Source organism: Phaseolus vulgaris, chromosome 2 (assembly GCF_051622355.1).
Source record: "Phaseolus vulgaris cultivar YP4 chromosome 2, ASM5162235v1, whole genome shotgun sequence".
Classification (NCBI taxonomy): Eukaryota; Viridiplantae; Streptophyta; class Magnoliopsida; order Fabales; family Fabaceae; genus Phaseolus; species Phaseolus vulgaris.
The window spans coordinates 46,710,863-46,728,497 of NC_143499.1; the positions used below are offsets into that span (position 1 = coordinate 46,710,863).

Consider the following 17,635-nt stretch of genomic DNA (forward strand, 5'->3'; position numbering starts at 1 on the left):
GAAAATGATGTAAAATGTTAGTTTACCCAAAAACAATTAACTAAGAAGGCACTTGTTTGACTTGTTTTGATGTTACATTATATAATAACAGGGTTGATGGCATAGGAAGTAGTCTATGCTCCACATAAACCTTGCCCCAACCCAATACTGAAATTACACTGCTAATTTCTCTGCTTCTTCCTCTTCACACTCTCTTCACTCATCATCAAAACTTAGACAAATTTGTAAATGAAGGTGAGATTTCCTAATCTTATTGAAAGTTCAGTTCCTTATGCACTTCATATGTTATATCTTCTGTGTCTCTCTATTCTTATATGTTTTTCTTTTGTCTTTCATAACTTCATGTCCCTTTCTCATCATTCTTCCTTTAAACAAGAATGACCAGTTCAATTTATCCTTGTTTAAGTGGATTTTTCATTTTATATCTCCCATTTTCTAATTTGTTTCATACATATTATTTTTAAGCTATCATAGTTGCTGCAGATTACAGTATACTCTAGCATAGTGCATATGCTAATTACAATATAATTTCACATCTCTTCTTTCCCTAGCTTAGCTTCTTTACAAACAGAGAACAAAAAGAGCTCAAACATGTTTTAATCTTTATTGATGATTGTTGTTGTTTTGTTTTGTTGCAGAAAGTGGTGGTGAAATTGGATTTGCACGATGACAAAGCAAAGCAGAAGGCCATGAAATCGGTTTCTAGCCTCTCAGGTACTGATTCAAGACCTTACTTGGATAACTCATGGAGTCAAAAAATATAATTTTAATAATAATACAAAAATGCATCTGATATCTATCTAAATTCCCTCTTTTATTTAATGCAATTTCTAACTGGAAGAAGTATTGGACCATTAGGAAGCATTCAATATATAAAAGTTGATTTAAACAATTGTCTTTAACTTGTGAGAATGGCTTTCAATAAACCATGTTGCCAATATAAAAGGAAAAGGAGTTCATCACAGGAAATGGACGTTTATTTTGTTGCTACTTGCCACTCAGAATGAACGGCTTAAAGTTATTTGTTAATCATCAATTCCTTAAACAGCTTTTAGAAAACGAATCTTAATTTTTCTATTATGATCCATGATTAAGTAATGATGTAGCTAATAACAGATTTTTTAAAAATAATAAAAGAGGTTTGATGGTTCTGAAATGACACAGAACAGAACAAATCAAAGGATTTCTAATGACAGAAATTACATCAAATCTTTTGATTTGATCAGAAACAAAAGGCTAACATGAAGAATTAAAATGAAACAGAAACAGAAATTGTTTTGAGAAGATGAAGAGATCAGAAATTTATTTATCTACATGTTTATTATATTTGATGATGTGAGTAGGATAATTTGAATATGCAGGTATCGATTCCATCTCCATGGACATGAAGGAGAAGAAACTGACAGTGGTGGGTGACATAGACCCTGTGAGTGTGGTGAGCAAATTGAGAAAAAGTTGGCACACAGAGATTGTAACTGTTGGGCCGGCAAAAGAGCCAGAGAAGAAGAAAGAAGAAGACAAGAAAGATGATGGGAAAAAAGAGGAGAACAAGAAGAAAGAAGATGACAAGAAGAAAGATCCAAATCAACAAATTGAAGAGCTTGTGAAGCTCTACAAAGCATACAATCCCCAAATGACCTCATACTACTATGTTCAGAGTGCTGAAGAGAACCCTAATGCTTGTGCTATTTGTTGACTCACTCTCATGTTCCACAACAACAACAAAAAACCACAACTCATGTTTATTGGTCAATCCCATGGCACCAAACATGAATCAATTGAGACATGTAGAGGTTTACGATGTACCAAAACAGGCTATGGAGGTTTTGAATGAATAAATCAATTGATGTGTGTATTGTGGGAATATTGATCATTATTGTGGTATGTGATACCAATTCAAAAGTAGTGTGAATTGGGAGTTTGTGTAATGTATTCATGAGGGTTCTTGAAGTCTACTTGATGTATACATCTGGGGTGACCGTAGCATTTTGAAAAGTTTTTGTTGGGATAAGATTGAATTGTGGAACAGAGTGTTTTACTTTTATTGTCTAGATCAAGATATGATGACGATGTTAAGGATTTTTGTATTCAGAAGATTAAAATATTGAATCGTGGTTTTAGTTTTGTTGCCAAAACCAGTGGCCAAATTAATATCGTTAGCTTGCGGTTGAAAGCATGTCCATTGATTAAGAAGTTTAAGGTAGGGTTGTCACAACAACCCAAGGTAACTTCAAATATTTAATCAAAAGATTAAGTGGGTTTAGTTTAACAAAACGTTTTTAATTGGATATAGTATTATTATTTTTCTCTAGACGTCTTAAAAATTATCTTTAATCTCTAATTAAAACTTAATATTTATAGTCCCTTTTTCTCCATCAATATTTTCTTGTCCTTTTCTTCAAATAACAATATCAATTAAGTAACTTCCCAGATAGTAATGCATATTTTTTTTTAAAAACAATTGCGTTTTTAATCTCTAATTTATTAACCTTAGTTGATAATGTCAAATTAGGTCATGAGTAATTAAAATAAAATCTATTAAAAAAGTTATAAACAATTACTTCGTCAAACTTATAACATGATAAGTCATATACTTATCAATTACATTTTTATCTATTTAACAACACAATTGGTTTACAAATGAAATAAAATATTGGAGATCACACTTCGACATCGACATACTAGAGATAAGACATTTCACATTTTATAGTATATAACTGAGGACAAACTTATTTTGTGAGTTGCTTTTATAAGGTTGAATTAAACTTAAAGTCCACTTTTTACTATGTTACCAGAGTTATTTAAAGTTTATCCTAACAAGAATGTTTTAGAAATCATCCACTATTGAACCACTCATAAATATATAATTTCACGTGTGATATGAATTGAAGGTTTATATAGTATATAATTGGACTGTTATCAAACTATCTATAAGATATAGTTTAATACAAAATATAGTTTAGAGGGGAAGAATGAGAATGGTGTGTATGCTATTGTTGTAAATAAATTCCAATGATAATCCTAAAATAATAAAATGTGTATTTAGAAAAGTAGGTTTAAAAGGAATAATTTTAGCATCAAGTAGGTTATGAAGCTAGTGGCTCTTCCGGTGTATTAGGAGGTATGTAAAAAGCATTGAAGCATTGCATCATTTTGTAGTGAGTGTGACATTGAATGGTGAAAAGGTTTCTTCTGATTTGTTGGTCGGTTTTAAATTCTTGATGTTGACAAACCACCAATTAGAATGATAACAAATTAGTATGAGCTGCTTTCATCAAGATAAACCAAAACACAATAAAAGATAAGAAAGATGAAGAAATAGGAGAATGGAATTTATAACATTAAGAACATTTATTGTAAACACATGTTATTGATCTTATTCACGGCTCAAACATAATTTAATTTTTTTTTTTTTTAAAAAAAACTTTTTAAATTTGTACTCTTCAAAGTATAAATTAATATAACAATAAGTGGTACTAAATCATTAAAATATTTTTTTAAAATTTTGTCTGCTAACAAATCTCTCTCCCTTGTGTTAGTTCTTGAAAAACTCTAATTTGAACTTCAAAGGTTTAATTTTCTTGAATCTTCTACGTTTTTACCTGTAATATTGTTGTTGTTTTTCTCCACTTTAATCCTTTTAATCTTTTATTTTCAAAGCTTACTGAAAAACTCTTGAGTCTTGATTATTGATTTACAATTTGCTCAACTATTGTAAATCCACCAAGAATTATTTGTTGTGATAAAAGCATGTATCAACAAGTAAATTGATATCCTTATGTTTTTTTAGTAGAAACTTTTTTATTATTTATTGTGAAGACTTCTAAATACACAGAAATGATAAAACAGATTAAACACATATATCAACTCATTTAATCTGTAAAAAAAAGTTAAATTGATTAATATAATTTAGTCTTTTAACCAACATAGTCTATTAATCTAACAGATTAATGAGCCAATTAAATTAAATTAAATTGACTCAATGAATTACCGTATCATACTATAAAGACTTTTAGTTTAACTTGCTAATCGAGTTGATTTTTCAACCCACCATCCCACTTTGACAAATTCTATTTAACTTTTTTGTTATATATTATTTAAAGAATAAAAATAATATTATAACATAAATAATTAATACGTAAAAAATAAATTCTAAATATTGATTATAATAGATTTATTTAACGTGTAAAAATAATTATTATTTTAATTTATCTAATTAAAGGTATTAATTATTTAATTAAAATTTTAAAAATATTTATATAATTAAACATGCATTTAACATATATATAAAAAAAATTGATAGGTTGGCCCGCTAACCCACCCATTAATTGGATGGGCCATGACTTTCAATCAAGGTAGTTTCTTCCTGTATCCTTATATTTTTTTTCTTGCACCCCACAATGTTATGTAAAAATCAAATTGTTCCTATTATTTTTTTAAAACCTTAAAATGTATTTGAACTGTATTTAATTTTTTGCATTCTGGATTATGAAATCTGAAAAAAATTCAGATTGACACTTCTGGTAAAATTTCGGATCCACCAATTTGTAATTCAAAATATGCATTTTACATTAAAAAATTCATCATTCAAAAATAACATTCCGGATCCACCAATCCATAATAGAAATATGAATTCCAGATTCAGAAATTCATAATTAAAAAAAAAAACATTCTGGATCCACCAATCCGTAACAGAATTAGGCTTCCGGATTCAACAATTCGGAAATCAATAATTTATGCAAAATTTGCTTTTGAAACACCCCCTCATCCGGAAAAAAAAAATTATATTTAGTTCCAGATTGATGAATCTGTAGCACACTTCTAGATCCCAATTTTCAGTAACCACGGTGTCCTTTTTCAAATAAAAGGTCAATGTCAGTTTTGGGATTTATAAAATTTTAGGGGTGCAGGAAGAAAAAGCCTTTAATCAATCCATTTTGTTAACTTGGATAAACTTTTCTCATCTCATTTTTTTAAAGGGATTGAAGATCCACTTTATTTTTAATTTATGATCCACCATCATGTATATAAACATTTTATGTCAAGACTATTTTATTTTGAGTAGTTGAGAATTGTGTCATATTATAGATTAGGAAAAGATTTTTTTAACACAAAAAAATAAAAAAAATAATATATATATATATAACAAATTATTATAATAATATAATAATATTTTTAATTAAAAAATAAATTAAATATGATTAAAATATCAGTTTATTGGAATGTGAAGTGTGTATTTGTATTATTTGTTGTGTTAACGTATCACTACCTATAGATTAATGTTACTATTTATTTTTTGTGTTACTTTAGACGCAATTATAAAACACAAAATTAATAAATTATATATGAAATTTTTTAATTTATTAAAATATAAAATTATAATATATGTTATTTATATTTTAAAAGTTTAAATATAACCTTTTTTTATTAGACAGATTAAGTTAAATTGAACCTTATTGGATAATTTGACTTATTCTCATCCTACTTGCAGTGAAAGACTACTTAACAAATCTTTGAATGAATTTTCTTTTACTCATTTCTCTTTCGTTAAAAATCTTTTTTTTTTTTCAACAATTCTTTCATCAGAAAAACCCTTGCCAAGCCAATCTCACTTTTTAAAAAGCTTTTTCTGTGTTTTCTTTTATTTTTAAATATATGATAATTATTGCCCCTTCATTTTTAGGACCCCAAACACTTGTGCCATATATTTTTAGTTCTTTCTATAATATTGTAATATGTCGTAGATATCACATTAATTAAATATAAAGTCTATTTATAATTATAAATTTACAGTACATAAATAAAAATAATTCTCACTTAACAAACTGTTCTTATTAAAATAAATTAAATAAATTTACAGCATTCAAGTAAATATAAACCTTGTATTATAAGCATCTTTTATAAGAAATATTAACCTTAAATTTACTTTCTAATATAACTTGAAGGGAATGTTAACCTTAAATTTACTCATTAATGTAACATGAAAAATCTCTAATATAATATGAAACAAACAAAATATAAAAAAAGACAAATAAATAGAAGAATAAAATATTATTAATTGTTAGTGGACGAAGTTAATGTATGAAATATAGAATTAAAACATAGTTAAAGAATCAATCCTTAAATTAGTATTCTTATAACATAAGCTCATTAATATCTCTTAAAATTTTAAAATATTTTGGATAAATGTTAGGAGTTATTTGTAGACCTATTTTAATAAAAAAAAAAAAAAGTTGCTATGTTGGAGAAAAAGTTATTTAAATTATAATTTAAAAATATTAGTCAAGTTTTAAGCAAGTCATAACTTTGAGTATTTTTATGGGGATTAAATATTTTTGTTCTATTCAAAATATAGTTTTTATTTATATAAATTTTTCTGAATAATATACCCTTATTCTCTTTTTCCATTTTTAACTTAATTTTTTTTCTTCAATCTTCTCTAATTTATGAATTAACTCAATCTTACTAAGGAGTTGAAGAAGATTAAAAAGAGAAAAATATAAAAATAATGATTATGTCATCTTGTTAACAATGAAATACTTAAACAAAGGTAAACATATTTTAAATAATTAAATGAATTTTTTTAATTAGAAATAATTAAAAATATCTAAATTTATGAGTTACTTAAATTTTAATTAAACTTTTAAAAGAATAGAATAGGAATATAGAATGATGTAAGGCATGAAAAGTGTAATATAATGTAAATGAATAAAAAATAAAGAGAGTTGATTTATGTGCATGTTGTTAAACAAAAAAGACAGTCTGTTAGATTTAGGTGCAGATTTTGATAATGACCAGAAGGAAAAGGAATTATGAATCCCTCAGTTATGTAAAAGATGCTTGAACTCTTGTAGGTGAAGCCTCTTCATTATGGAGATGACACAGTCATCTGTGATGTGTTCCTTTATCAAATGTGTTATCCATATTATAATAATCAGTGACGATTTGATCTGTCACTCAAAATGTTCATAGCAAGCAAGAATGTGCAGCCATTTAAATGCAAAATAGCTTAGGTCATACCATGCTTTGCTTCCAGTAACTCCCATAAACTGCAGGGTATTCAAGTGATGTCATTCTTTGTGCCATTCAACCATTCTCTCACTACTTTTTTAAAGAAAACTATTATTATTTGCAGCACCAAATTTGTTCTGACTTCATCAGATTGACTGTTTCCAAGCATATATGTGTTATTTGAAAACCAAAATAAATGGTTGAGATTTCATTACTTTTTTCTCCTTACCATTAGCATTGTTTTGTGTGTGTGCTCTGCAGTAGTTGAGCAAAGAACCTACCTATGGCATTATTTTAAAGCTGTAAGGCTTAAATACAATGCAAAAGGGGACATGTTTTTCTTCCTTTTGAAGTAAAATAGAATCTCCTTTCTAAAAAGGCTTAAATTATTAGACTCTTTTCATTTTATGAGTTTCACTCTTCTGGGGTATTAACACGTATTACACTTTAATTTATTTTAATGTAAATGAACTTTTGGGAATGGTTTTTGTCTAATCGTTAACAACATCACCAACCTTTAGTTTTAAACTTGTTATCAACTTTGAACTGGCTATTGGTGACATCGAAAGTTGCTTAAAGAAGAATCTGAAATTGCAGTGAGCATGGTTTCCGAGAAGAGAACATATCTCACCTATTATTTTATTTATCATATTTTGACTTATGGAGCTTCCAACAAATGTTTATCAGGCAGTCATCTTTTTCTTGTCATACAGTATTCAAAATCTCGTTTTTGACTTTTTTACAAATGAAGAAGAGGAAAAAATGTAGGAGTCTTTCGTGCGAATGGAAATGAATTTGAACAGCTTTATTATTGACAATTTATTCATAATTGAAAGTTACGATTTCAGTGACAGAATACAAACATCTTTTGGACTCTTCTGATAAACCAATACAAAGTTTATAAACTTTTTTCACCTTGAACCCAATTTTTGGTAAGTGAAAAAAGAAAAAATGTCCCTAAGATTGAAGGGACGTGCATCAAGCAGCACAACTTCAAGGATGCAAGGCATCCTCCACACTAGACTGTAATGCCGATCACAAAAACAGCATCAGGAATTTCCTGTTATTGTTGTTCCAAAGAACAAATGTAGCACTTATGTACCTTCAAATAACAAATCAAAGAACCAAATAATCTCTTCACATATCAGTTACATCTTCTAAACGATTCAGAGGAATATGCGGACTCAATTTGTGGCTTTAACCATGGGTGACTGAGGTAAGGGAGAGTGAGGTGACATCATGATATCATCAAACCTTCTGGTCTTGAGGCTCAGCCTCAAGTTACTGTGCCAACAAAGTTTCTTTTTAGACACCACCACCTCCTTGTTTTGAAGCACAAAGGTGCGGATTCTTTGCAAAGCAATTTGCACAGCCATATCATCCATGTTGGCATAGCACACCCTAAACCACCCTGGCTCAGTGCAATGGAAAGAAGAGCCAGGTGAAACATTGATCTTAACTTCATGAATAATCACTTTCCAAAGCTCCATTTCAGAGTCAAGAGTTGGCGTTTTGAGAAGGTGCCTTAAATCCATCCACACAAAGAGACCAGCATTGCTTTGCAAGCACTTTATGCCAACTTTGGCCAACCCCCCAGTGAAAACCATGAACCTTTGTGACAACCTCTTTGCACTCTCTGCCAGAAACCTCTCCACAAACTCATCATCATTTAGCATTGATGCTAAAAGATACTGAGTCTGTGTTGACACCAATCCAAAGCTTGACATTTTGCGTGCACAGTTAACCACAGCATCATTGTAAGAGTATATGATGCCAACTCTGAAGCCAGGGAACCCCATGTCCTTTGAAAGACTATAAACAATGTGAACGAGGTTGCGGTCACACTCTATGTCTGTTTCTTCCTCTAATATCTCAGCTATGCTTATGAAACCGGGGTGGCTGAAAACTGTTGCAGCATATATTTCATCACATACAAGGTGGATACGCTTCTCATTAATGAAGCTCACCACTGTTCTCAGTGTTTTTCTGTCCATGATCGTGCCTAATGGATTTGATGGATTGGTGATGAGTAAACCCTTTACTCTGATGTTATTCTCCCTAGCTTTCTCATAGGCATCTTCCAATGCTTCCTTTGTCAACATGAAATTATTTGAGCTATCGCACATAACTGGAACAAGTTGAACTCCCGTTCTCCACCTCAAATCCCGGTCAAAACTGCAATAGGAAATTCAGATTCTCGTAAGAAACCAATATTAAGATGTAGATGTCAATAAAGTTATCATATCATAACATAAATTTTCTTGTAATAGGAAGAAGAAAAGAAAGTCCGTGATGGCGTGACAACGAATAATCAAACAATGTTCATGGTCAAATTGTTATTCAATTGTGGTCTTAGTTTGATTTTAATTTGAGGGCTTTAATTTTTTATTTGATATGATCGTTGACTACTTCCAATGGAAGGTTGAAACTGCAAAGTTGTTCCATTATAAAAGTGAGAAAAAAGGTAGTGCCATCAAATCTCATTATCCTGTTTTCTAATCCAGCAGAATTCCACTAAGTGGAGCTATGCACCTAAATGGATTATTAAATGAGAAACGTCATGACATGCATAAGCATACTTCATTAACATTATTTTCTTATCAACTAATGCCCAAAAAATAATGAAACAAATTAAAGAAAGAAATAAAAAAGTGAATTGAATATATTATTACCCTGGATAATAGGGAATGGGCACTAGAAATGCTTCACCGGGATCTGCCAAACAAAAGGCAGTGACTTCGTGTGCTCCGGTGGCTCCACCACTCATGACAATACGGTCAGGGTCAAACTTGATTCTGTTTCCTCTTGTTCTACCCATGAATTTAGCCACAGCCTGTGCAAGTTTTCAATTCACGTTTAGTTTAAGTGTATCAAATGTTATCAGTAGTAATTTATGGATAAAGGGAGTGTTGTGATCAAATTTCACACTTTGTTGTAACTCACATTTCTGAACTCGGCTAGACCATGATAATCCTGAAAGTTAGCTATGGCCCTGAAATCAATTATTCCTTCTGGGGTGCAAATGGAGGCCTCTGGGTTGTTCAGTATCCAATCTTCAACCAAATCAGAAGTAAGCTGCAAAAGTTTAAGATAATTAGATTAGAAGCAGATAAATAATGGTATTATATTGTGTGCATATACCATATTCCTCAAATTTTATGCAATTGTGATAAGTTATCAAAATTGCAAGACATTGGAATGAAGTTTTATAGGCTTTATACCTGATTCTCAGCAAGACCCATTTGGATGACCCCGTTAGGATTATCTGTGGGGTGAAAGGGATTTTCATCATAAGCCTTCCATCCATCAAAGTATGGGGATGATTCACCATGTCCATCCCCCATAGCCATCTTGGACAACAATTGAGTTTTGTCCATGGCCTTCAAACCCATATGGTGTATGTTAATGTTGTGCTTAGAGTGTGTAGTGTGAAAAAGTGTGTGAATTTATAGGAATTGATGAAATCCAAGTAAGTGGGAGAGAGGATGTTGAAATGAAGTTTGGAATTTGGTATGAATAATTTAGAGAGGCAATGTGTTGCAATGAAGAAGAGAAGGGAGAGAAGTGGTCTATTTAAAGAATTCAGTGTACACATTCAGCTTGACTTTGAGAGACAGTGGTCCAAATAAATGAAGGTTCAGAGGAAGGAGAGAAGGGGTGAAGATGGGAATATGACAGTTCTTGGGTTTGAAAATTAGGCAGAGTTTGTACGCAGCAGACCCACTATTAATTAGTAATACTTTGTGAGAGCTATCGAAGTGCCACTTGTAATATTTTTTTTGTCAACTCAGTGCAACCTCATAGATTTTCTTTCAAGATAACACTTTAGAACGAATAATGAGCAAGGAAGAGAAGAGAAAAACCAGGCAAGGCATGGACAGAAAAAAAAAAAAAAAAACTCATAAAAAGATTTAATTGAATTGTAATAGAAGGTGATAAGTTTTAGCTTATATACAAGATAGAAATAATAAAACTGAAAAACAAATACAGAAACATAAAAATAGCATTGACGAAACATTAGTTATAACAAGAGGATAACTTAATCATTATTAAGAATTTATTTTAACTTTTTGAAAATCCCTCAAGTTCGAAGTAAATTGTGAGCATTCTTAGCTTGAACATAAAGGATCAAAGGTGGATGGTAGCAAAATTTTGGTTAAAATGTTTACTTTTTACAAAATGGAGTATATAGGGAGGAGTTTAATTAATCATTGTTTAAATATGACAATCAATTTTAATATGTTTGGTGTGTTCATAAAAGGCTTGGTTGGAAGTAATTTGTATAGTTGGTTGATTATCAAAATATAGAAGAGTAGGTTGAGTATGAGGAATATGAAGATATATTGTAAGATATTCACATGTTGTTGATACAAGAGTTCTGTATTATATTTCTAAAGAGCTTCTAGAAACAATTGGTTATTTATTTAAATGTCATGATATAGAGGAATAACCAAGGCAGATAATATAATCAGTGATAAATCATCGTGAGTTAAGACATCCATCCCAACCATAATCACTAAAGGCATTGAATTGAACATCACTAGTTGCAACAAGAAAAAATAACTTTTTAGGTGTTTGTTTGAGATATCTTTGTTGATCAAGAGTGATCAAGTGCTTTGAAGAATCCAAATCCAAGTGTTTGATGAAAAAACAATTCACCTCCCTCTCGTTTAAGGACATATATTCTAACAATCTTAAGATCCAAAGAGAAGCTTAATGGTATATTAAGATTAGAGCAACAACAAATTGGCATGGATGGTGGAAAACATGAATAATATCAAGATGCATATTTGTAAGATATATTAGATTTCCAATAAATTTTCGGTAAGAAGATGGACTAGTGATGAGTATATTTCTATTCACTCTTAGAGCATCTAGCATTAGCTTCTTAGACTACAATTGAGAATAAAACTTATTGTTTTATATGAGATTCACATAACTAGATGAAATTTGACCATAATTAGAATCCTTGTGTAAACCTAGTTTTAAATATATTTTACTGTCATCTTGATTTTGACTATTGTAGAGATTTTGGACCTTGTTATATAACTCAAATAAAGAATTACAATGCGTTAAAGTTTAGAAGGTCTCACTAAAAAAGGACTATACACTCCTCCATGTGTGTTTAAAATCATTAGACAGTCTTCTTAGGATCTATTGATAAATGTTCCATTCTAAAAAAGGAAGATATGATTCAATGATTCTATTACATTCTAAGGAAGCAATATTCATTCTAAGGAAGCAATATTCAATCTTATGCCAAAATATTTAAGTTCTCTAGTAAAAAACACCTTTATTTTGTTTAGTTTTCTATTTTTAATTGTTTTTTCTTCGTATATATCAATTAGGGATGACAATGCAAGATAACCTCCCCCATTGATCTGCCCCACGTTTAGTTCACAAAATGTGAGTTGGATTGTTCTGCTTCGTGCAAGTAGTGTGTTCATTTCATTGGCCCATTTTTCATAGGAGATAGTACGCAGGCTTGCAGACCATCTGGTGTTTAGCCCACAAAATGCGGGTCGGGTTGCCTCGTCTCATGCAAGTAGTGTCAGTTCATTTCACTGGCCCACTCCGCATAAGAGGTAATACGCGGGCCTACAGGCCATCCTGCATAAGGAAAATATTTTTTTTTTTTAAAACATTAATTATAAAAAAAATATTTGTGCTGTTGAAAAATTAAAATTTTATTGTTTCAATTCATTCAATTTATGAATTCAAGTATAAGAGTTGTTAGAAGACTTGATTAAAAGTAATCAAAGTTTTGTTTTGCATCTATTTTTTCTATATATACATGTAATATATCAGAGTATCTTGCCAAAGATTAGCTACAAAATATTTTAAAGAAGATGACTAATTTTTTAACAAGTATCTTATTTAAATATCTTCTTTATATTATTTTTTTTATTAACAAATTTTAAATATAAGATTTTATTTAAAATTAAATTCTCTATCACTCTTACTATTAACTTCTTTAGATGATTAAATAAAATATTTTTTTTAATACATTAAATTTAAATTTTTTTTAAAAAATAATAATATAAAATAAATATCTCACTAAAATAATTAAGAAGTAGGATATTATTTTTTGTAGGGTTTAGGATTTATTTTTAGGAACCAACCCATTCCACTGACTATTAATTCTCATATAGATCAAACCTAAACTATATTAATGAGTCTATTCCAAAAAAAAATTAATAAGGGACTAAGAGTGTACATGGTTACCCCATCTTATAATCCCTAATACAAATCCGTCACAAACGGAGACTTAGGTGGCATGAAAAGAGAGTGTGACCTGATACACTCGACACTCTACCTACCTACACCCTATATACGCGGAACTCACTCTACACGCGTGATCTTGTACACAACCTAAGTATATGTAAAACTCGTATTCCACGCATAACCTCAATTATTTCTTCTTCGACACCACGCATGTGGTGTTCCTGTCGGCAGTGGAAGCAATGGGATTCAAAATAACTATTATTTTTATTTTTTTCCAATAAAGAGGAACCAACTATTATAGTGGCAAAAATAAAAATTAAATACCCATAGAGAGACACTGGAGTTGTTCAACTGGCTATTTTTTTGTTCTGTTCCCAGCTTCTAGATCAAATGCATGATTCAACTTTTCATTTTTAATATGTACACTCAAATTCATGATTCACTTATACTTCCAACAACAGACCAAAATAATCTCAAGCTTATAAAAACATATCGTTGTCGTACTATAATCTCCTCCACTTACTATTTTTCTGTTAGACGTTCCCTTCGCATACACACTGTCGTCTGATTCTACGTGTCTGGCATGTTATTTCGGCAACATTTTAGTAAACTACGGAGTTATCATTAACTTTTTGAAGACAGCATATGATTGTGATTTTTAGAAAGAAAAAATAAAACAGTAGACACCCCAATTCTATTCCACATTCAAAGAAATAAAAAGATGTAATATAAAGAAGTATAAATCAAATATGACAAAAAGAAAAATGCAAAAAAACTAAAACACATTTGTCAAATTAATACATCGTAAAAATTCAATACTGAAATATTTTGAATCATAATTATATCACCAAAATGAGTTTATGCAGCATAAACATTTTTTACATCATAAATGTGATAGACGTGATAAATATGTTAAGTCGGTTCCGTGCATTCATCTCAAAATAACCGCGTTTATCATGCAACTCATTCTTCAAGACATAAATTTCATATTCATATTACGTACAAAGATATAAACTTAAAATTTTATAATAATTATAATTATACATAAAAAAAAACAATTATAAATATTTTATTAAGATATGTAGTATACCGATAATTAAATAATCTGAATAATCAATAAAAAAATTTGGGGATGATTTTGTTAAGAAGTGAATTTTAAACCTAACTGAACCTCATAAAACCGGCTCAATGAAATGAGGTTTGCACTCACTTATATACTATGAAAGGCTCTAATCTTTAGTCGATGTGGAATTCACAAAGATTTTAAACTGAGAATTGATAATTTTTAAAGCTTGATGACTAATAATTAAAAAATGATTTAAGATAATTATTCATAGCTTTGCATAATTGTTTTAGAATTAAAAATATAATTTGAAATTAATTAACTAATTTTAATTCTAATATAATTATTTTAATTTTTTTCACTTAATAATGCCAAATTTTATCACGCACCGTTTTGTGTTTGATTTTAAGTTGTAGTTCCTTTATTTATAAATTTCAATTTATAATCTTTAATTATTTCGTAATTTAATTTTAATATAAAAATGCATCCATGTATTAAACTTGTTTTTTTTAAATTATTCAACGTAAATATAAATAAATCTTACCAGGAATTGGAAATTAATAGTTTAATTAGCATTCACTCGTTAACAAGGGAGACAGATAATAAGTTAATAACTATATATCTTTTATTTGTTTTGTTTTACTCGTTAACAAAAATATTTATAGATACACTGAATATCCCCATAATAATACTTGTGGATAGATACAAGTGACATGGACTGTTACTTATGCATCAACAAAATATTAGACTTCATATCTTTAATTCTTAAATCCACGTACTTCTTTAATATTAAGACATGTATCACGAGCTTTCAAATTAACTCAAATCAATATTAATTTCTTTATTAAATAAAAAAAATGACTTCTACTAATTTTAGTGATCAATTCTATAAATCATCTTGAATTAACCTTGGATAGAAAATAATGTTTATAATATAATTAAAATATTATATCATTCAATTATCTCGATATTTAATATTATTAAAATAGTAAATCATTAATTCGATTAAAAGTTTGTGATTTATTATATTTTGGTGAATATAGCCGTGCATTGCACGGATTAGATAGTTATAATTAAAAGGGGGCGAAACCTATAATGCAGTTTTAAATTGTTGACAATTGCAGATGATCTTCCACTTCTATTATAACATATCTTGCACAACTCTAAAACCATAAACCTTGACTGCACCCATTTAAGTATTTATTATTATTGGATAATATTAACATACATAATACGATTATCAAACCATCTCTTGCACGTCAAAAATTTTCTCCTTATACAAATCAAGGGCGTGGCTCCATTTGTGATTTCATTATTTAATTATTCCAAAAAAAAATCCTTATTTAAACATTGAAGTAATGAATAATTTTTACTTAACCAAACATAAAATTGATAAACTTAGAAAATGTTGAAAATAAAATGATACATACATGGATAATCGTTGCCTTCATTTTTTTATAGTAGTGATGAAATTAATAACCTTAACAATGTATGATTAGAGTTTTCTAAATTAAGATCTGACATATTATAAAGGAGTATTGTTTAAAGATGATTTTTAGTTATCAATTTTAAAGAGATTGATTTCTAGAAGATCAATCTCTCAAACTTTTTATCATATGGATTTTGAGAAAATCAATTTCTCAAGTTCTTTTAATACATTTTGAAATATTTGACTAAGATTTTACAAGAATTTTAAGAATCAACCAACTAGTTTGCGATTTTTTAAAACAGTTTTCAAAGTTTCGCATTATGAGAAAATATTTTCTCCTATAAAGATTTTTCTTTTGAATTGATTAGAAAAAAAAAACAAACTCTTTAAACATAATTATAAATCACTTTTTAAATAAAAAATATTATTTTTATTATTTATAGATAAAACACAGATGCGACAACATCCGTATATCTGATTTTTTATTTTTATATACACATATAATATATTTAATATTAAAAATTTATATATATTTATACTTTTTAATATATTATTACAAATTTATATTGAAATATTGTAATTTATCATAGACTTATGTATTTTTATTTTTTAAATATGTGAATCCATATTCTTAAACTTATTTATGTATACATATTATGAGATGTAATAATAAAAAAAATAAAAAATAAATTGTTATTATTATTGTTATTATTAATGGAGGAGACAAGAGAGGTACGACTCTGAGAAGAATGATTTATGATGAGATATTTGGTCAACCTTTGAACATCGTGCATGCTTCTTCTTTCTTCCATCTGTGCAAATTTCCACCGGCTAACTTCTACTAATTGCCAATTCGCCTAACATCGTAACACATGTTTTTCGATTTAAACAGGCCTTCCGGTCAAACAGTATGGATTAGAATATGAAAATAAAGTAAAAATAAAAAATAATTGAAATTAATACTTTATAAATAAAATCAAAATATTCATTATTTTTTTTAACTTTTAATCAGTTTTTATAATAGTTAAAACATAAATATTTTATTCATACTTATACAATTTACATAATAATTATATCAATATATATAATTAGAGTTGCATTTACCGATTTGGAATTTTAGATTGAAATTAAGATAAAAAATTATTTTATTTTATTTTTTCTAGTTTAATCAAACATTTTTAACTTCTAGCTCTCGTAATATAAATGATGCATTCAATTTATTTTGTAATATAGTTAATTCTAAATATGATTTAATAAACTTTAAATAAGAGAAAATATTACTTCATACCCATTCAGTGATTTCTTTATAAATAAGTAATTATCACAGGAAAATAAATGTAAAGAGTTTTATAAAATATTGTGTGCCTTGTTTTAAAAATGAATATTTTTTCTAATATTTTATGTTAATAAAATTATTAAAAAAATTCGGACCTTATAAAAATTTCGGGCTTAGAAAATTGTAATTGAATATACATTATTCTGCACAGTTAACTATGTCCCCTTGTAACCATTGTTATTTTGTAGTATGATTCATTTCAAATATGATTTAATAAATTTTAATTCCAAATTTTTTCTTTCAGCGATCAAGATAATCACATGTTATAAATATTTTTTAAACAGTGTATGTATTTGAAAAATAACCTCATTTTATTTTATTTTCATTTTTTCATCTATAAACCTATAATAAATCATTATTATTCTTATTTTCATTAAATAGAGATTATATAAATAAATCGATTTCTATAATTTTGATTATTTGTATTAAAAAAGGATTGCATGAAGGAATAAATAACTTCATATTTATACCCTCCAAAATCGTTTTATGATAACGTATCTTATTTGGAAGAATGATATAATTGTTTTATGATGTGTTTATACATATATCGATTTTGTTATATTTATATCAT

The 17,635-nt window shown here is 28.4% G+C and overlaps 2 protein-coding genes across 3 annotated transcripts; one reads left to right on the forward strand and one right to left on the reverse strand.

The window, feature by feature from the left end:
- LOC137812676 (heavy metal-associated isoprenylated plant protein 39) lies at window positions 1-2,135 on the forward strand. 2 transcript variants are annotated; one of them, XM_068614827.2, is made up of 3 exons: window positions 1-234; window positions 639-714; window positions 1,362-2,135. In XM_068614827.2, the coding sequence occupies exons 1-3, from the start codon at window positions 229-231 to the stop codon at window positions 1,694-1,696; spliced, it is 417 nt and encodes a 138-aa protein (XP_068470928.1). In that variant the 5' UTR covers window positions 1-228; the 3' UTR covers window positions 1,697-2,135. The 2 variants fall into 2 exon arrangements, with proteins under 2 accessions (XP_068470928.1, XP_090155237.1); XM_090299111.1 differs by lacking the exon at window positions 1-234 and having other exon boundaries at window positions 1,344-2,135.
- A 5,660-nt stretch (window positions 2,136-7,795) lies between these two features.
- On the reverse strand, window positions 7,796-10,811 carry ACS6 (1-aminocyclopropane-1-carboxylic acid (acc) synthase 6). The gene is made up of 4 exons (XM_068614828.1): window positions 10,233-10,811; window positions 9,955-10,086; window positions 9,684-9,844; window positions 7,796-9,186 (listed from the first exon to the last, which is right to left on the reverse strand). The coding sequence occupies exons 1-4, from the start codon at window positions 10,401-10,403 to the stop codon at window positions 8,196-8,198; spliced, it is 1,455 nt and encodes a 484-aa protein (XP_068470929.1). The 5' UTR covers window positions 10,404-10,811; the 3' UTR covers window positions 7,796-8,195.
- Between the last annotated feature and the right edge of the window lie 6,824 nt (window positions 10,812-17,635).

Excerpts from the sequence above, each read along its gene's own strand:
- LOC137812676 (XM_068614827.2), top strand. Across the intron at positions 715-1,361 it reads ATCGGTTTCTAGCCTCTCAG|GTATCGATTCCATCTCCATG; the intron begins GTACTGATTCAA and ends TTGAATATGCAG.
- ACS6 (XM_068614828.1), bottom strand. The coding sequence starts at position 10,403 with ATGGGTTTGAAGGCCATGGACAAAACTCAATTGTTGTCCAAGATGGCT. Across the intron at positions 9,845-9,954 it reads GTCTAGCCGAGTTCAGAAAT|GCTGTGGCTAAATTCATGGG; the intron begins GTGAGTTACAAC and ends AAACTTGCACAG. Across the intron at positions 9,187-9,683 it reads CCCATTCCCTATTATCCAGG|TTTTGACCGGGATTTGAGGT; the intron begins GTAATAATATAT and ends TTCCTATTGCAG.